The 21,111-nt window shown below is 43.6% G+C and overlaps 1 protein-coding gene across 1 annotated transcript in view; it reads right to left on the reverse strand.

The window, feature by feature from the left end:
* Window positions 1-19,763, reverse strand: part of LOC148473234 (bromo adjacent homology domain-containing 1 protein-like) — a 61,591-nt gene extending 41,828 nt beyond the window's left edge. Inside the window, exon 1 of the mRNA XM_088459930.1 lies at window positions 18,166-19,763. Coding sequence (XP_088316056.1) covers window positions 18,166-19,669 — 1,504 coding nt within the window. The 5' untranslated portion in view covers window positions 19,670-19,763. The remainder of the gene's footprint in view (window positions 1-18,165) is intronic.
* Between the last annotated feature and the right edge of the window lie 1,348 nt (window positions 19,764-21,111).

Consider the following 21,111-nt stretch of genomic DNA (forward strand, 5'->3'; position numbering starts at 1 on the left):
GAGAGAATGGTCTAGAGAACAAGGGTTCTTCCTTCTTATCCTTTTGCCTTCTCCTGCTTGGGCTTTGTAACAAACTAATTGCCTGTAGCCGGGGGCGGGGTATATGTGGGGAGGACCCAGTGCATCCTGGGAGCTGAGAGCTTGTTTTAACTGTTTGGTGCCTGGATCACGCCAACCACATACCCCAACGTATTTGCTGTGGACCCCATGGACCTCGAAGAAAAAGTTAACGAAGGTATGTTATACCATAACTCTTATTTTCAGGTTCATCCTGGGTATTACGGAGTTAATTTGTTGAGCACTGCTGTAGCATGCTGGGAAAATGTGTAGGGTGTTGTTGGTACATGCTGTGTACTGTTGATGTATATCAGTGGCCTCCGTTTATTGAGGTGTGAGCTACTTTAGAAAAATGAAACCTCCTGAAGAGCTACTAAAATTGTAGAAAAAAATCTGGCTAATAAACGAACACTTGAAGGTAATTTGATGAAAAAAAAAATTTCATAGAAAAAAATGCATTTAGTTATTAGTGATATTAGTGATATTGTTGTAGTTAGTAAAATGTGCCTGTGCTTACATTTTATTCACAGTTAATTACCGGTTCCAAGAAGGTACATGCAGTAGAGGAGCAAAAGATATAGGCAGGGCTGCTGTGTGATTTTCTGACAGGGCTGGGCGGGAGTCAGACGCTCCGCCGTAGTGTAGACACAATGGGTGGAACCACGGGGAAGCACCTCCGGTGATTGCTGTAGAGGCTGCGGCAATCACCTGACGTGCTTCCCTGTGGCTCCACCCATGGTGTCGATGCCATGGGGGAGCAAGGCCGCCATCAGGGGGGGGGGGGGGGGGACGACTACCGGGACTGTAGTGCCGGGCCCAGACACTCGGGGGGCCTGTCTGCTCCTACCCCGCCGCCACCGCACAATAGCAATGAGTGATTGACAGGTCCAGCCCAGGGACACCCTCTCGCCTCCTACCAACACCGTTGCCAGACACTTAGGGGGCCTGGGCCTGCTCACTCCTAGTACCATCCGTTACTGCAATAAGTGGCGTAACGAGGGTGGGGCAAGCTGGGATGTTTCATGAACGCAGGTGAGGAGGGAGCACCAGTGCAGCGCTGGACCACACATGCTGATAAGAGCTGCACACCAATCCTGTCAATTGCCTACCGGAGACCGGTGCTGCTTCCTAAAAAATGGCCGGCACCGATGATCTCTATCCAGGCAGCAGCACCTAGCTCCTGGAAGCGTCGAACTCATGACGTAATGATGATGCGTCGATGCCTCAGAGGAGCCGCCCGTGAGAAAACAGAAGGTACAAAAAGAAGATCGCCTTTCTTGGTAGGTACAGTAAGTAGGCTATAGTCCTGGGGGAGCATGATACTAATCGTGGGTGGGGGAAAGAGAGCCCTATCAGGAACATACAGGTGGAGGGGGAGCAGAGTACACATTGTGGCAGTTACAGACAGGCTATGTGTGTGAGAAAGGGGTAAGGATGGAGCACATTAATGAAATAAACAACTGGCAGGGGGTGGGGTGAGGAGCTACTGTATGTAAAGAAAATAATAATGGGGAGAGGCAAAATAAAAAAAAAAGGGGGCACTATAATACAAATACAGACAGGGGGGCACTAGAAGAATAATGCAGACAGGGGCACTAGAAGAAAAATGCAGACAGTCAGGCACTATAAGGATAATGTTGAGGCTATGGGGGGCCCTGCCTATTTAGTCAGTCCCGGGCCCCATAATTTCTGATGGCAGCCCTGTGGGGGCTGGGGGAGCACACGTCAGAGGTCACTTCCTTCTAGTTGACTCGGCAGTACTGCAGCTAGGTGAGCTACCAAAATGAAGACCGCGAGCAGTAGCTCGCTAGCTACAGGTTGGAGACCACTGGTATATACTGTATTGGGCAATATTGTACATCACACTCTGCACACCCCAAGGTTTTTTCCTTACAATTTGCTGGCTCCTTTGGAAAAATGTTTTAAGCTCTGCAATACAAAGTTATTACACCTTTGGGTCGAATGGCTGGACTCTGGCATCCAACAGCCTATGAAATACCATTATAAAAATGTGGGCGAAAGGGGCATTGTAAAAAAAACCTCACTGTACTATAATATAAATGTACTTCTAAATAAAATGGTGGTTCTTTTTTAACTACTTCATGTCTGAATGGTAAGCGCTCTGGAACAAACATTTTTAATTTTATGGAAATTATGTAGCGAAAGTTTGGAGGTAAATCCCCTTTTCATGATTGTTCTGCAGGTTACTTTTACATAAAGAGCTGTCCTCTGAATATTTATCCAAAAACAGAGCACTTATGTCTGCATCTACTAAGTATAAGCAGCAGAACAGATCGTTTACAGGGGCATATATTAAAAAGTTTGCACTGTGATGTGCACAATGCTCTCATGGCAACATTCACTTGCGTGTAACATGATTCCGGCTCCGTTGATTTTATGGTAAAGTGCAAACGGGAATTCCCAAAGCCGTACAAAAGTATGGCTCTCCTCCAGATCAGTCTCATGCACAGTTATGTTCGAATTACACACAAAAAAAATATGAGATATGGTAAGAACTTACCCTTGTTATCTCTATTTCTACGAAGTCCATAGGGTTCCACAGGATACCTTGGGGTATAGGTGTGACGTCAGTCGCTGGGCACCATAGAGTTAAGCTTTTCAGCCTCCCAGGATGCACTAGGGTCCCCCTCCTATACCCCGCCCCCGAGCCAAGGCACCTCAGTTAGTTATCAAGCCATAGGCCGGAGGAGGAGAAGGAAGAGAGAAAAAAGATCTGGACACATACAAGAATCACATTCTCACCATAGGGAGACGGAAAACCGGTGACCAGAGCAAAGCCCATCTGCAGCACAGGTGCGACAGGGCGGGAGTCCTGTGGAACCCTATGGACTTCGTAGAAATAGAGATAACAAGGGTAAGTTCTTACCATATCTCATATTTTCTACTTCAGGGTCCATAGGGTATCCACAGGATACCTTGGGGATGTCCCAAAGCAGTATCCTTTTAAGGGTGGGGACGCTCCTGTGCAGAAAGGAGAATCCGCCGCCCGAAGGAAGCATCCTGAGAGGCGAAGGTGTCAAACCTGTAATACCTCACGAAGGTATGGACAGAGGACCACGTAGCAGCCTTGCAGATCTGAACTGCCGAGGCACCATGTCGACCTGCCCACGAAGGACCCACAGACCTAGTGGAATGAGCCTTCAGAGAAGGAGGAACCGGTAGGCGTTCATGAAGATAAGCTTCAGAAATAGCCATACGGATCCAGGCTGCCAAAGTTTGCTTTAAAGCAGGCCAACCCCTTTTACGGAAGCCATAGATGACAAACCAAGCGTCCGACTTCCTAAACGAAGAAGTGCGGTCAACATAAGTCCTCAAGGCCCGCACAACATCCAAAGAGGCCTCACCCACGGAAAGACCCGGTGAGTTAAAGGCCGGAACAACGATTTCCTCGTTAACATGAAACTGGGAAACAACTTTGGGAAGAAACTCGGGCCGAGTGCGGAGCACTGCCCTGTTCCCATGAAAAACCAAGAAAGGGGGTCTACAAGAAAGAGCCCCTAACTCAGAAACACGTCTGGCCGAAGCAATGGCCAGAAGGAAAACAGTCTTAGCTGTTAGCCATTTAAGATCCACTGAGCCCAGTGGTTCAAACGGCGGTCCTTAGAGAGCCCTCAGGACCACAGCCAAATCCCAAGGCGCCACAGGTGGAACAAAGGGCGGCTGAATGCGGAGAACACCTTGCATAAAGGTGCGCACATCCGGGATTGTAGCAATCCTACGGTGAAACCAGACAGATAGGGCCGAAACCTGTACCTTCAAAGAAGCAAGGCGAAGCCCATGATCTAGTCCCGCTTGCAGGAAGGCGAGAATCCGAGACAGACGAAACTCCCGCGGTGCATAACCTCTCGGTCAACACCACTGGAAGAACGTATGCCACACGCGATGGTATATCCTCGCGGAAGACGGTTTCCGAGCTCGCAACATGGTACGCACCACAGAGCTGGAAAACCCCCGGGACCTCAGCATGGCCGTCTCAACAGCCACGCCGTCAAAGACAGCCGAGTCAGGTCCAGGTGAAGACAAGGACCCTGAGACAGAAGGTCCGGTTGTAGCGGCAACCGCAGAGGACTGTCCAAGGACAGACCCTGAAGGTCTGAGAACCAGTGCCGTCTGGGCCACGCGGGAGCTACCAACAGGAGCGTCCCTCCTTCCTGTTTGAATTTCCGGATTACCCGTGGAAGGGAGACCGGAGGGAACAGGTATGCGAACCGGAACGTCCACCGGACGGACAGAGCATCCACCAGAGACGCCCCTTCGTCTCTTGTGCGAGACCCGTACACCGCTGATGAAGACCGCTGATATGGCCGGAAGATTGCGCTCCGCCCAAACCAGGATCCGAGACAACTCTACGAGAGCCGCCCGACTGAGAGTTCCTCCTTGCCTGTTTATGTAGGCCACGGTGGTAGCGTTGTCCGACTGGACCTGCACCGGGTGAACCTGGAGAAACCGATGAGCCTGCTGGAGAGCATTGAAGACCGCACGGAGTTCCAAGATATTTATTGGAAGCTCCGCTTCTGTCGGCGTCCACCTGCCCTGGAACAAGTGTGGACCCGAAACTGCTCCCCAGCCCCGAAGACTGGCGTCCGTTGTCAACAGGACCCAATTTGGAACCCAGAACGGACGTCCCTTGTTGAGGTGGGTCGTCTGTAACCACCACGCAAGGGACAGGCGAACCTCCGGGGTGATCACAATCGTCTGGGACTTCAGAGACTGAGGCAGCCCGTTCCACTTGGACAGGATCAGGTGCTGCAGAGGTCTGGAGTGAAACTGGGCGTATTCCACCATGTCGAACACCGACACCATGGAGCCCAGTAACCTCATCGCCGAGTGTAGGGACACCCGGCGGCTGTGCAGACAACTGCGCACCCTTGACTGTAAGGCAGAGATCTTGTCCTCCGTCACGAAGATCCTTTGCTGTCCCGAGTCCAATATGGCTCCAAGATGCAGAATCCTCCGAGACGGGATTAGAGCGGACTTCTGCCAGTTGATTAGCCAGCCGTGCCGTTGCAGCAGTGCAATGGTCAGGTCCAAGTGGCGTAACAGGAGCTCTGGAGATCCTGCCACCAATAACAGGTCGTCCAAGTACAGCAACATGCGGACTCCCTGCAGCCGCAGAGAAGCCGCCATCACCTTGGTGAAAACACGTGGTGCTGTCACCAGGCCAAAAGGTAACGCCCGAAACTGGAAGTGGTCGCTGCGGATTGCAAACCTGAGGAACTGTTGATGGCGCAAAAGAATAGGGACATGCAGGTAAGCGTCCTGTATGTCCAATGACACCATGTAGTCCCCAGGTTCCAGCGCCAGAATGATGGACCGTAGGGTCTCCATCCGAAACTTCGGTACCCGCAAAGACCTGTTGAGAACTTTGAGGTTGAGAATCGGACGATACGACCCATTGGGTTTCTGTACCAAAAAAAGATTTGAATAGAAACCCTGGCCCCTCTGGGAGAATGGAACAGGCACTGTAACTCCAGCCTGGAGCATAGTGTGCAATACCTTCCGCAGCTCCGTAGCCTTGTTCCGGAAGGAGGGCGTATCCGTGGGAAACCACCTCCAGAACCCAAGTGTCTGTCGTAGTGGCTGACCAACACTGGGCGAACTGCAGCAGGCGGCCTCCCACCCTGGGATCCCCCAAAGGGAGGCCCGGACCGTCAGGCCGCAGGCTTGTCATCTGGCTTGGGGGCCGGACGTCTGGTACTCCATGCCTGTTTCCGGGGCTTGGCCGATTTCTTAGGGCCAGCCTGTCGAGGAAACGACTGTGGTTTGGGCCTGCCCTGGGCCCTAGATGACTGAAAGGACGATGGTCCAGAACCAGAAGGAGCAGCGGCCGACGGGAGACAAGCCGATTTGGCTGCCGCCAGCGTGGCCACAATCTTATCCAGATCCGGAACGAAGAGAACTTCTCCGGTAAACGGCAACGCCTCCAGACCCTTTTTGGAATCTGCGTCCGCCTTCCAGGATCGCAGCCACAAGGTGCGACGAGCAGCCACCGCTGCTGAAGAAATTCTAGACACCAGAGTACTAATGTCTAGGGCCGCCTCGTTGATATAAGTGGCCGAATCACGGAGATTACCAATCAACTCCGCCTGTTCGGCCGGACAGTCGGAATCAAAAGAAGCCTCTAATGAATCCGCCCAGCACTCCATCGCTCTGGCAACCCAGCAAATGGCCATAGCCGGCCGCGCTGCCCCCCCCGCAAGGGAATAAGCGGACTTCAGGCACATCTCCACCTTGCGGTCCGTAGCATCCTTAAGGGAGGACATAGATGGCATCGGCAATGTGGCACTACGGACAAGACGGGTCACGTGAGAATCCACCTGTGGAGGGGATTCCCACTTTGCAAAATAATTATCCGCGAACGGATAAGCCACCGCCAGACATCTCTGCGGCTGGTATCTTTTGCCAGGCTGTTTCCACGCCTCCTCTAAATGGTCCACCAACTGACCCGAAAGAGGAAAGACTGTGGCATCACCCTTCACATCTTTGAAAAAGGCATACTTAGATTTAGCCGCTGGGGGAACTTCGTCCTCAATCACCAAGGCTGTGCGGACTGCCCGAATAAGTCCAGGAATATATACTTTGGACTTCGCATCAGCGTCCTTAGTATGGAGAGGTTCCTGATCGTAAGGATCCAGAATCTCCCCATCATCAGACGTCCCCTCGTCATCCTCATAAGGAGCCGACAGAGACGCCAACGGCTGTTTATGCGGCCGCATCACAGACTCCCCTTGCAACACATCCGACAAGTGCTGTACAGAACTCGTCAGGGAGTTAACCCACGCTGGCTCCTGAGAAACCGGGAGCGGGAAATAGGGAGACTGTGGGGTACCACCAATTGTCGTGGGAAACCCTGCATGGGTGACGACACCACTGACTGCTGGGATAAACCCATCGGTGTAAACGCGGGCTGCGGAGCTAACTGGCCCACTAAGGCTGTAAGCGCCTGAGCGAAACAAGCCCAGGGCGGCTCCTGTACCGGTGCTGTAACCGTAAGAGGCCGCGCCATGGACAAACACTGCCGGCAAAGGCCCTCCGCGCTACCCTCCCCCTCCGCTAACGGTACTTTACACGTAGTACACTGTAGCCGGAGGGGAAAATCACTTTCGGACATGATGGCACCACGTATGTGACCTTTCTCACCAATTATAACTTAAATAGGCGAGAGACCACCCTGCAGCACCGCACCGCAAGGGCTTAGCAGAAAGAACAGGGACAGTAATAAAGCTGACAGTTTAGAGAAAAGTTACAGGCAGCAGCGCTAGCACAGTCACATACAATGCAAAGAAAATCAATTCCTGCACTAACAGCGCTGATCACTCAACTACGCAGACACAGGGCCTGGTAGGACACAGCGCTGCATACACAGACCTGACCACAGCGGAGGAGAGGTATGCGGGGGGACCCAGACCACGATGCTTCCGTCCAGCGCTTCCAGCAGCGTTCACCATGCGTTCTAGAGAAGATGGCCGCCGAGGAGCAGAGAGGAGGCGGCCTGGGGGAGGAGCGCTGCCACAGGACCAGTCGGCACAGTGCAGAGAGGGCTGTGTGCAGCGGGGGAGGCGCCGGCTGTGAGACAGGGAAGGCGCGCTCCCCTGGCATGCATTTAACCCCTGGGACACCGCAGCGCTACCGCTCTGCTGCGGTCCGCTGTCCCAGGGGGTAGTGGAAAGCGCAGGTTGGTCGCCTGGCTCCACGCTGCAGCCAGTCCCCAGGGAGCCCCCTGCCTGGGGACTTAGGACCATGTGACCAGCGGGGACCCACCGCGGGACCCCGCTGCTTACCTTTGTCCCCCTTGGATCCGGCCATGGTCCGGAACATCTGGGGTCACCGCTAGCTGTGACCCCAGATGCTCACCAGCATCCCCGGATCGGTACCGGCGTTCTGGTACCGGCGGGGGTGTAGGGAAGACAGCATGGACGTCAGGACTGACTGTCCATGCTGTACAACCAGAGGTGCAGCCACAGCTGCACTTGAAGAAAGCTTCAGGGGCTCTTCTAGCCCCCACTCCGACAGGTGCACCCGACTCTGGCCGGGCACCAAACTAAACTGAGGTGCCTTGGCTCGGGGGCGGGGTATAGGAGGGGGACCCTAGTGCATCCTGGGAGGCTGAAAAGCTTAACTCTATGGTGCCCAACGACTGACGTCACACCTATACCCCAAGGTATCCTGTGGAACCCTATGGACCCTGAAGTAGAAAAAAAGACAAAACCAAAAACATTAGTAACATGTATCATGCCCCCAGCACAGCTGTTACTAGATGCATTAGCCACTTCCTTTCCAAGTACACAAGTAGCAGGCCTGCCCATTTGAATGAGCGTTAAGTTCACTTTAGGTTATATAATGCAAATTATTGGTCTTGCCTGCCGCATAGAAACTGTCTCATGGGACTCAGCAACTCTCCTGTGTACAGATACAGACAACACCTATAGTTTAGAAATCCCAGCATTTGCAGTGGAGAAGAAAAAGGGAAGTAATTGCTACCTACTGTACTGTGGCTGAAATCTGTCAATACTGTCACAGTAATAAATGCATGGAATTACAAAACTGGGGACACACTTTACATCCTGATCTGAAGCTAAATTAACTCATTTATTTAACCATACTAGGGCATGTTTTAGTGCATGGCATTACATAATTTGGGTGGCAACCATGCCTGTAAAAAAAACAAACAAACAAAAAGAGTCTTGCACAATGTGGAGGCAGCAAGCATGTGTATTTGTCTGTAAATACCATGTAATACCTTGAATTTATCCATCTAAAGAGGGGTCAATCTCTGATGTCACATTAGGTTACTGGCTTGTATGTTCCTAGATTATATTGGTTATTGAAATAATGGTAAACACTTGTTTGGATATAAATACTCCTTGAAAATGTTAAAAAGGAGTCCATTAACTGTACAGTAGAAAGACCACTACTGCACGTTCCTTTAGAAACATGCATGCATTGTACACTCGTGTGAATAGGCCCCTAAAACCAGTTACCATGATGGTATGCGTACCAACACAGATAAACCTGAGGTCAGTGGAAACCCCAACAACTGAAACTAAGCTGCTATCCGGATCACGTAGTCTACACACTGCATAGTCCTGATATGGAACATGAATGTGAGCGGTGTAAGATCCGCATACAGTGATATGGCTAGGTAATGATTTCAGCTCCAAGGACATTTCTGAATAGGAAAAAAAAAAACACAATTTCCCTTCTGGCTGCTATATCTTGCCTTGGGATTAAGTGCAGTAATTCGGGCACCAGCCAAAAGCACTTCCATTAGGTAGATGTGAATGAAGCATAAAGCAATCCTCAAAATAAACTGGTAGTTGCTTTTGCAGAAACAAGGATGTTAAAGAATATAGGATTGTGCTAGATGTAAACATTATTAATGCATAAAGGCAAATATGTTTAACTGCCCAAGTTTTTTTTTTCTTTAAGTATTGCGTTTTCATGCAAAATCCATAAGTTCCCTTAGCTCTGTATGTATTAGAACTACGTTGCTAATGAAACCATTCCAATCACTGCACATTCACCTGACCTATTATACAGTTTGTCTAACTTATACACTGTTGGAAACAGGGCAACTTCTTACAAAAGTTGCAGCAGGTGATGGACTGGCAGCCTGGAAACACACTGAAGAGTAGGCAGAGCAGTTAAAGACATTTTCCCTCACCACTTAAACTTATGCAAAATGCTCAGAATGTATGTAGTATTTCAGTGGAGATTCAATGGTAGCAGCAAATCATGAACAAAATAAAAAATATATAATTATTTTCACAGAAGGTAAATATATATCATGAAGTCATGCAGCGCTGGAAATAGCTACCGTACATTGATTCACTCAAACTGTAGAATGTCTGCTTTTATTAAGCGATAATGTAGAATCAGGACTAACACAGTAGGGATGTCTTTATTAGCAAAAAATCAATTAACAGAGAGGGCTCTGATTTGACAAAAAAAGGCATCTGCAGTAACTATGAGAATCCTGCTAGATCACTTGTTACATGCAGTCATTAGTATCAGATACCTCTACCATATACAGTAGCCCAGACAGTATCACTGACTTCTGCTGGTAAGTCAGACAGGCATTGATCTTTAGGATAAGTGATGTGGCAGCATCTATTCTCAGTTTGTTAGATACAACCAGAATTTGCTGTGAGGGTCAGGCTGCACATGCTATTGTTAGGGCAAATTAGTTTAAGTTTAGTGTTAATCCAATAACTTGTAGATAATTTTCTCCTTTGACTTAGCATCTGTTAAAATAATTTGTTGCCAATTCTAAACTAGCCACAAGCCTAAAAATGCAGAAATTTCACCTAATCAAACATCTAAATTTGTGACCAAATATAATAAATGTGTTCTTTCTGCATATTGGTGAACTTAAGAGACCATTAGCAAATGTACTCAAACAAATGGTCAAGTACATCTTGCAAGCTGCATGTTAGTTAAGAAAGACTAAAACGTGCACGTATTTCTAATTGTTCCTTACCATCGCTGATGGTTACTGCAGGCCCAACCACAGAAGTTTGGGGATTTTGAAATTTATACAGAGCAGTTGTTACCTAGGATTCTACAAGCCGATCAGGGGAATAAAATTAGGTGAGAGTTTGCAAAAAGCGGAAAGACTTGCACACTTCGCCCTATAATTCGTTCACTTCGCCATCATGCTTGCACCCGATACTACTTGCAGTGACAGTGTTTGAATTTTGTCCAAAAAGTGAATAGGGAAAATAGCATAAAAAAAGTGGACACCCCGTCCTGGATCCCAAAAAAGTGAAAAACTTTATTAGCAGAATCATGTAGAAGACTGTTAGTGGCCATAAAGAAAGTACTGTATAGTTTGAAAAGGTGTCAAATTACTGATTTGTGCATTTAAAAAAAAAAAAAAATCAAATAAAAAGTAAAAAGCTGTAGAATTTCATTTAATTACAAAGGAGTTAAATGGAAAATGCTAAAAAGTAGAAAAAAAGTGATTTTGGGGTAATTTGAGGCAACTTTAAAACTTAAAAAAAATATAGAAAACAATCATTTTTTGTTTAAATAAACACTCATTAAATTTGGGGTGTATTTAGCTAAAAAAACAAAAACTTATTTTGGGGTAATTTGAGGCCATTTATTTTTTTCACCCCAAAAATGACATGACATGAAATTATTGGCCCAATTAACCTAATTGAAAAATTCCAAATGCCTAATTAGTCATTAGGGGGGTGCCAAGGGGTTCTGTAGCAAGTTCCAACATTTTTACCTTAAAATACAGATTTTCCCTTCCTTTTCACCTGCTTAGGGGGTGCAAATAAAAACAGGGAAATTTACTCTAAATAAGAAATGCGAGTTTGGAATTGAATTGGCAAGGCAAATTTGCAGTGATTTCGGTCTTGCGGGACCAAACTCGCACCTAATTGAATTCCCCCCTATCACTCAAATGTTAAATACAAATACTGTACATGAATGGGTTGTAAGACAACTGCTCATATGGTTTTAACAGAATACCAGTAAAATATTTAATTACTGATTTGGGAGTTTCCACAGAAAAGAAAACTATGAACTTAATTTTTGGTGAACTTCGGGGAATTATGTTAAAAAAATGTCACTAACCAGCAGCTACCCCACAGTAGTGCAATATAGCATATTTTTTTTTATAATTTTTGAAATTGCTAGTGCAGTTGTCAAGGCCCCTCCCTCACGGATGAATGAGAAGTTCATTGACACCTTAAATAAATGCTGCCCTGAACCGTAGAGAGGATCTCCCAAATAGACCATTAGCAACATTGCAGGACCTGTCTGATCACATGATCACTTGGATTGTAAGCTCCTAGGAGCAGGGTCCTCCTCTCCACTGTCTCACAGCCTTCTTCTCTAGCACTTCTATGACAGCCTTCACCTTCAGAGCTGTATTGTGTATTGAGAATTGTGTTGCTAACTGTTACTTGTGTTCTGTTTATATTTTGGTTACTGTATTGTAATGTAATGCTCTGTGTACCCTTTACTGTATGTACAGCGCTGCAGACCACTTGTGGCGCCCTATAAATAAAATGTAATAATAATAAAAAACAAATTTCTCTTAGAGCCCCCAAAAACCAAATATAGAATAAATGTATTTTGGGTGATGTTTACCAAGATAAAGTACAAAGCTCTACTGGTAATTCCCTGATCTGGAAAGTCCCTCTGAAAGCTTTAACAGTCCAACATAGCAATCCTCTCTCCAACAAAAGCCAGATATTTTGAAAACTAATGTCAGTCTCGTAAATCTCCCTCCCACTTCAATTCATGCAAATGAGAAATTAACGAAAAAAAGGGAATAGATAAGTCCCTTGACAAATATGGTCCCCTTGGCTGATTTACCAAAATATCTCTTCCCCATTCAGCATTTAATCCTCTAGTCACAAAGCCCATAAGTAGAAATGAAACAGAGGTCACCCCCCCCTTCTATTTACTTATTGTCCCCTTTTTCTTTTGTACTTTTTTTTCTAATTTCATTTCCCTTCCTTCGCTCTTTTCTCTACTTTTTTTTCCCCCGGATGGCTTGCCACACTGTCACTGCTAGATTATTTTTTTGCTCTTATATTTTTCTTAAAAATGAATCACTGTGCTTCTGTTTGATATACTCCATTTAAATATTATGTGATTTATGTATATATGATGTATTTTTATTGTGATTCACTTAATAAAATGGGTTTAAAAGAAAAAAGGGAATAGATAGCAATGCTAGTAGAAGAGATAATTGCAGCACTGGACCACTGTGAGTCTTCTAGGGGATTTGCACGATTACAGGTTGAGTCTCCCATATCCAAAATTCTTGGTACCAGGGGAATTTTGGATAACGGAATATTCCGTATTTTGGAATACATGCATATCATAATGAAATATCTTGGAAATGGGACCCCAATATACACACAAAATGTGTTATATACACCTTATACACACAGCCTGCAGGTAATTTTATACAATATTTTCAATAATTTTGTGGCTCAAGCAAAGTTGGTTTACAGAACTGAAATTCATTTATGTTTCATATACACCTTACACACACAGCCTGAAGGTAATGTTATACAATATTTAATAATTTGTGCCTTAGACAAAGTTTGTGTACATTGAACCATCAAAAATCAAAGGTTTCATTATCTCAGTCATGCCAAAATTATTCCGTATTTCAGAATATTTGGATATGGGAGACTGTAGTATAAAGCCACATTCAAAGTAGAACTTCCAATTTTATCTTTTTGTACTTCACTAAAAATGGTATACTTATTTTTTCAATTTCAATCATAACCAGATCTAAAAAATATAAATTATTGCTATTTAAATGACAATCCAAGATAAATGCAAACACTGCTGCTGTGCCTAAGAAGCCTTTTTATTATGGAAGTGCTAGTTCACTACTATAGTACTGAAATATACTGTAGATGTGTGTAAGTCCCAAGCAAGAATTAATTTAATTTATATTCTCAACATGTTTTTCGCGATTTCATAATTATTCCCAGCAGCCTGCCCTCATGTCACCCAGCACATATTGACAGTAGCCACCAGTAGATGTGACCACTCAGCAGCAACACTACAGTGTTTTTTTTTTCTGTATTGTCACAATGCTGCAAAAAGCAGTGATGTAACACCGCAGCTGAGAAGTGTCATGTCTACTGGCTGTTCTTCTATCCAGTACGTCAGCACCAGGGAGGTGTCGAATGGAGGAGCTGCCAACAGGTTATGTATCCTCATCCAGCAGCATGACCACCTCAGTCATCAAACAAGGGGCATCAACCTGTGGCATATTCATGTTTGACAAAATTATTTACACTGGGGGTAGTAATGTGTAACAATCATGTTGACTGTGAGCATCAATTTGAGGCTTAATTATGTGAACTGGAGACATCAATTTGTGACATTATCATTTGAACTGGGGGTATCAATTTGTGGCTTCATTTTGAATTTTCAGCTTTCCCATATTTTTTTTTAAATGTCATTTTCTATCAGTTACAGTGGTGTGAAAAAACTGTTGCCCCTTCCTGATTTCTTTTATTTTTGCATATTTGTCACAATTGTTTAAGACCTTCAAACCAAATTGTATTTATGACAAAGATACTTTGAGTAAATACATAATACACTTTTTGAATACCTTTCTTCCTTCAATAAATTTAGAAAATTACCAACACCTAGCCCTGTGCAAGATAATAATTACCCCCCTAGTTACTCATTTAACCAATGAACCAAATTGAATTGATAATGGGTTCAATTAGATTAGACACAATCAGGCTTGATTATTGTTAACCCTGTTGAATCTAAACATCACTTAAATAGAATCTTTCCAGAAATGTGAAATTGGCTAAAATCTCGCATAACACGCAGCCCAGCATGCCGCGATCAAAAGAATTCCAGAAGAGATGAGAAAGAAGTGATTCAAATATATCAGTCTGAAAAGAGTTACAAGGTCATTTCTAAAGCTCTGAACTTCAGCAAACTACATTGAGAGCTATTATCGCCAAATGGTGAAAACTTGGAACAGTGATGAATCTTCCCAGGAGTGGCCAACCTATCAAAATTCCCCCAAAAGCCCATCGACAACTCATCTAGGAAGTCACAAAAGATCCCAGACGATATCTAAGGAGCTGTAGGCCTCGCTCGCATCAGTTAATGTCAGCATTCATGATTCGAGCATAAAAAGGAAACAGGTCAAAAATAGTATCCATGGGAAAGTTACCAGGTTGAAACCACTACTAACCAAGAGGAACCAAGAGGTTTTCCCACATTTGCCAAAAAAACAAAATCGCTTGGGCTAATGTTCTGTAGACTGATGAGCCAAACATAGAACTTTTTGGAAGACATGGGTCTATTTACATCTGGCGTAAAGCTAACACAGCATTCCACAAGAAGAACATTCCAACAGTGAAACATGGTGGTGGTAAAGTGATGGTGTGGGGATGCTTTGCTGCTACAGGACCTGGGCGAATTGCCACAATTGATGGAATTCTGCTCTCTACCAGACAATTCTGATGGAGAATTACAGGTCATCAGTCTGTGATGTGAGGCTTAAGCACAATTGGGTTATGAAGCAAGGCAAATCCACCTCTGAATGGCTCAGAAGAAGCAAAATGAAGGTTTTTGATTGGCCTATTCGAAGTCCTGACTAGAATCCAATTGAAATGCTGTGGCAGGACTTAAACGGACAGTGCATAGCCCTCCAATATGGCTAGATTAAAGCAATTCTGACAAAACCCCTCAACATAGATGTGAAAGATTGATATCTAGCTATCAGGAGTGTTAGGTTGCAACTGGTAAAAGTGGCACAATCATTTTTCACATTGGTAATTTAGGTGTTGGATAATGGTATTTCGCATTTAATCAGTGTCTGTCATATTCAATTTTGTTTGATGATCTGAAACAACTAAGGGGGCGATCAAAATGTTTTTTGGGTAGTGATAATTAATGGGCTCCTGACAGAGGAATGCAATTGTTTTGGGCGCCCAATAACTATTGCACTTGTTTCTCCTAAAATCACCGGGTTCAGCAGCATTAAGTGGCTAAACCAGCCTAAAATCCTGGTTAGGGCCCAAATATGGGTCCCTTAGCACATTTCTGCTCGTCACCTCAAGGGACAGCGAGCAGAAATGTTGCGCTCAAACGCAGCAAAAATTGAAAATCAGGTCAGCCATAATTTAAAGATGGCTACCATTTTTATAAGGAAGGGAGTGCAAGAAAAATGTGTGTGGTTTTGAATTATTGACATATAGGGGTGATGAATGACAAAAAAATAATATTTAATTATAAATGGTCAAGCAACTGCTGTTGGACCACTGTATCTGGTTTGACTCATAATGCGAACTGGGTGCAGAAATAGTCGTCCTCTGTAAGACATACAGCTGTGTAGCAGTTTCTGTGTGAGCACATGAACACAATTCTTGGCGGTGGAGTTGGCTGTAATGTAAGGGGCATCAGCTAATATCTTGCCTAGGGCACCAAATTGGTCAGGACCAGTTCTGATATTCAAGACAAGTTATTAGAGCTATCTTTCGGCTCAACAATTCTTTGAGAAAATAATTGTTGAGATAAGTATATAAACTGTCAAGTTACTGTCTAGCTTTTTGGTAGTTTAAAGTAAATGTAAATAAGGAGAGGAGCTTTAAAAAAAAAAAAAAAAAACCATCTAAAAACAGAAAAGCATTCCAATTGCATTTGTTCTCTAATTAGACCACTAGTGTCCACTGTAAAAATTATTATGTCAACTGTCACAAAAGAGCATATAATGAAACATGATAAGGCAGTGGTTACTTTCTTGAATCACGGTAGAGTATCAGCATTTTATTCATGGCACCCCTAGGCCAAATGTTTCTTATTGAGAAATTCTGCGTAAATTGTGCTTACCTATCAGTCATACTTAGGCTCAGTTATGTGGACAGCGTTGCACTTATTTATTACATATTGTATGACCAGCAGCACTAGTTTTGCCTGTCACACTGACCATAAATAATTTGATTCGGTCCTGGACCATCAACCCGTGGCACCCCTGCAAGTGCCCCGCGGCACTCCATGGTACCATGGCACCCACTTTGGGAACCACTGTAATAGGGCCATTTATTAACATTTCACTGAACACCACAAACAAATATGACACCTTGTTACATTGTCTAATTTGGAGACACATAAAAGCTGATATTTGGTGCGATTTAATGCAAATTGTGCACCTAAAAGCTACGTTAAATAGTAAAATAACCCTAATGGCAGTAAATATAGGTGACATTTAGGTATTCCTAAATAATTTAACAGAATTGTTTTTTTTATTTAAAAATAAAAAAGCTAAAAATATATTACTTCCGTTTTTAAACAAGCTACACTAGGCAGTTAGCACCTACAGATGTGTCTCCATACATCTTACGTCCATGCGCTACAAGTCCCGTGAACCATAATGCCCGTCAGCGCTGTGCAACACGATAGCGCCAATTTATTTTTTTATGCAACTTTTTACCATGAAAGGAGTCTTATTCACAAAGTGATGTGAATAGAACACAAGCAGAATGCCCATATTCTGTGTGCGACTGTGGGTGTATCAGCATGCGAAATGTTACGTTACAGTGTCAGCGGCTGTGAATATAGGCATACTGCATATTTTAATAAGCAAAAGCTGATTGTGCGTCATATTTGCATTGCTTTGCGAATAAGACACATTTGATGGTACAAAGTCACATGAAAAGTTGCTTGGCGCTACAGAGTCATGCCACAGCATGGCGCGACTAGAAAGCTGTTTAACGCGCAAGGAAGTAAGATGTATGTGGACATATCTGTATCATCATGATACAGATCTGTTCTCATACATCTAGCCTCCTTTGCGCATTAAACAGCCCTTCTAGTTGCGCCATGCCGTGACATGGTAGCGCAGAGTCTTTTCAGTCGAATATAGGCATGCCACATACCATTTTAATCAGCAGAAGCTGCTTGTGTGTCCTATTCACATCGCTGTACAAAAAAAAAAAGAGATGCACCTGAAGGTAAAAAGTCGCACGAAAAGAAGCTACAGAGTCACACAGAGCTCCAGCATTATGTGTACTACGACTTGTAGTGCACAGCAGTAAGATGTATGTGGACACATCTGTAATTGTTTTCAAGTCAGTAATGTCAATTTCTGACTTGTGCATATCCAGGGAGTATGCTTATAAAGTAAGGGCTCCATTGAAATGTATGATGTTGCTTAATAAAGGAACTCTTTAGACGTGGTAAACTTGTGCTAGAAAAGAATATATTCCCTGCTTCTAAATAGTGCAGTCTATTTAACAAAGCTCCAAAAGAAATATATGTTATTATTTAACAGTGCTTTTTTTTTTTCTACATGTAGCATTGATCATATAAATATATTTTCATTTGCCGTGTGTAGTGGTCCATTCATGACCATATTGTTTTTTTCTAAAATCTTTGCTAAATTTGTGATTCTGCAAATGTAACTTATTACTGAGAAAATTTAATTTAGTCTCCTGTAAAACCAAATGCACCTATTTTACCATTTAATGATCTGCTGCATAACAGGCATTGCAGTTTGAACATTGAATTAGTATAGAATGAAAGTATAATATGAAACTTTAAATATACTGTAAGAATAAGATGAGTACTGCATACCTGCTGTTAAAGGCTTTTTATATGGATAGCTACTAGATCCCGTATGAGTGTTGCCAACTCTGCCAAGTGGCAGCCGTATTACACCATAGAGACTATCTGTGTTGGTCCCAGTGTCTTCTCCATGGGAATAACGAGAATTGCACCAGGGAAGATGTTCAAACATTGCACTGGGGTGTAAAGAGCTCTGTGATACCAAGAGTTCTTCGCAGTGAACTGGCTGTGAAAACACCTCATCTTTTGGATACATGGAGAAATCCGAATACCCATTATATGGTAATCCACTTTGGCCATAAGAAATGTAGGTTCCGTCCAAAGAATGTATGTCTGAAGAGCCATAGAGACATACACAATCCGTGTGACTGCCTGGAACTGGCAAGTGATGAAGCTGCTGTACTGGAAATGAAGGCTGCTGGAAGTCTTGTTTGGGAGTGGGAGACTTTTCACCTGGCCTTCCATACTCTGGCTTCATAGAAGCCTGTCCTCCCATTAACAAAGGAAGTCTGTGGTACAAAGGTTCTGGTCCACTACAGTGCTTGGAAGACTGCTCCACATGAACACGTTCCATTTTATCCAAGGACTTTGTGGACTCCTGATGCTTCGGTTTCAGAAATCCAACTTCAGATCCCCCTTGCCAACCAGGGTAGTCCTCAGACTTATGATGCAAAATAACTTTTTTAGACTTAATACAGTTCTTTTTAGGAGATCTTGATGACTTCAGTTTAGATTTTGAGCAAGTGTTTATAGAACGGCCACCGTCTCCACTTGATTTGCTCCTTTGCTTCAAAGGATGGCCTTTTTCATTAGTAAGCTTTAAAAAAGCTACAGCGTTCAAACTTGCCAACCTCTTTGGCGCAGGAGAATAAGACACTTCACTAACCTCTCTCTTTATGCCGTCATCAAACACATCGTCTGAAGATGATCTAAGGTGGGCTATGCAACTCTGCTTGTTCTTCTTGCTGACTGCTGGATGACCTGGCTTTTTTAAGGAATTCCAATCGACAATAGATTCGCAATTTTCACCAGCTTTGTTTAGATCCTTATTAATTCTCCTGGAAGAAAAACCATCAGCCCTCTCGAAAAGTAAGTTATTCATTGCTTCAGCATTGAGAGAAGCTAGCCTACGTTTTCGGGGTTCTGGAAAATCGATTATAGAACCTGCCCCAGCAGAAACCCGTGGGGAAAGTTTTCCTTTAGAACCCATCCTTCGTGGTTCTGAGGGAAGGCCAGTATGAACTTTTAGAGTTCCAAATTCATCCACCCAGCAAGAAATGCTTGGTGATGTCCCACCCTGACTCTCCACAATACAGGACCCAGTCACATCTTCCAGCCTAGTGAGAACAACAGCACAGGTCTTCTCGTTAATTTTTGGTGACAGTTGTCCATGCAATTGGTATGAATTTCGTATATCCTGATTTATTTTTCCTCTATTTTTAACCCGTCCATGGCAAGTTAAGTTCTTGAAAAGACTCTGACCTGTGTAACCTGCTTGGGTACTATCCATCATAAAGCTTGCTGTGTGTCACACTTTGGTCTACAGGAACAACATAGCTATTTTTTTCTTCAGCAGAAAAGAAAATGCTCCTCTTCAGACATGGTGATTATGTTGTGTACCTGTGGAGATAAGTAAATATAGATAAGTAAAGTGATCTATAAACAGTCACTACACAACAATCAAACAAATAACATCTCAAAAAGATCAGGAAACCATTGTGTATTAATGTTGTTTATTTTGCAATTCAGAATGGTGCGATTTATATATACAATATGGTTAATTAACCATATTAGATTGTGTGTATACATTTATTCAATTTAGAACAACTTGTGTTACAAACAGAACAAAATCATGAATTCTCAAGCAAAACTTGCAACTAAGCAAAATAATACAACTTAACATGGTCTAAATATTAAAGCCAACCTATATGCCACTAAAACATTATATTTAAAGCCCAAAATTATTTTAGTTTAACAATTATAGTGGCTCAAAAAGAATAAAAACTAAGAAAAAAAATGTGTTGTGTAAGATGTTTCTCTGCGAATTCTAATGAAGTGATTAGGTCAAGAGATTTAAGGAAGGGAAAAAAAAAAAAAAAACACACAGCCTTTTAAAAGCAACACATAACCAGTATAATTATTACTGTAACAAATATTCAAGACATATAATATGATTTTAATTAAGAGTTTAAAATTAGGACTTTTAGTAATACAGCTAATGCTAGCAAAGCTTTCCTACAATGAGACTGGTCTCTTGCCTGCATGGCAAGTCTGGTAGTGGCAGCAAGGTATATAATCTGACAATGCTGTGTGATGCCGTACGTGGGCAGATGCAGCTACTAGCTTTGGTGCTGAATTTAGCTTCTAGCAATGTTGCAGTTCTGTGATTCCACCAGTTCTCTTCCCCTTTCTCTATTGTGAATTCCCTGGAAAGTTAACATGACTAATCAGAGAATGACAGGGCATTCTGTACACACCCTGCTGAGTTTGCTATCCCAACCTCTGTCTCCAGTCACAAAACCATGGTCCTGTCATTTTGTGCCCAACTATTGTATCCTACAGGACAATACTTTACAATAGTGAAATTCTGGTCAGTATAGGGACCATAATAATGGCCCATATGTGCATAAAATAAATTAGCTGTGCTGCTAATGATCAGCTAAATGTGGTAACAAATACATTGTTTAACAAATAAATATATTTTTATTTAAAAAATGGAGGGGAGAGAAATATTTCTAAAGAACAATGTACAGAAAAGCTTTCTATAAAATATATATTATACATACATATATACACACACGCACATACATACGTACACACATATACATACAGTATACTCCAAGTAAACGCTAGCTGTATAAACAGTGAGTTCTGATATCAATTCAGTGATCAGTAGTATTAAAAAGAACAACTCTCTCCCCACTGCAGATGATTATAGATCAATGGCTGAAAGCT

This window comes from Taudactylus pleione, unplaced genomic scaffold (genome assembly GCF_031769625.1).
Source record: "Taudactylus pleione unplaced genomic scaffold, aTauple2 ptg000953l, whole genome shotgun sequence".
NCBI lineage: Eukaryota > Metazoa > Chordata > Amphibia > Anura > Myobatrachidae > Taudactylus > Taudactylus pleione.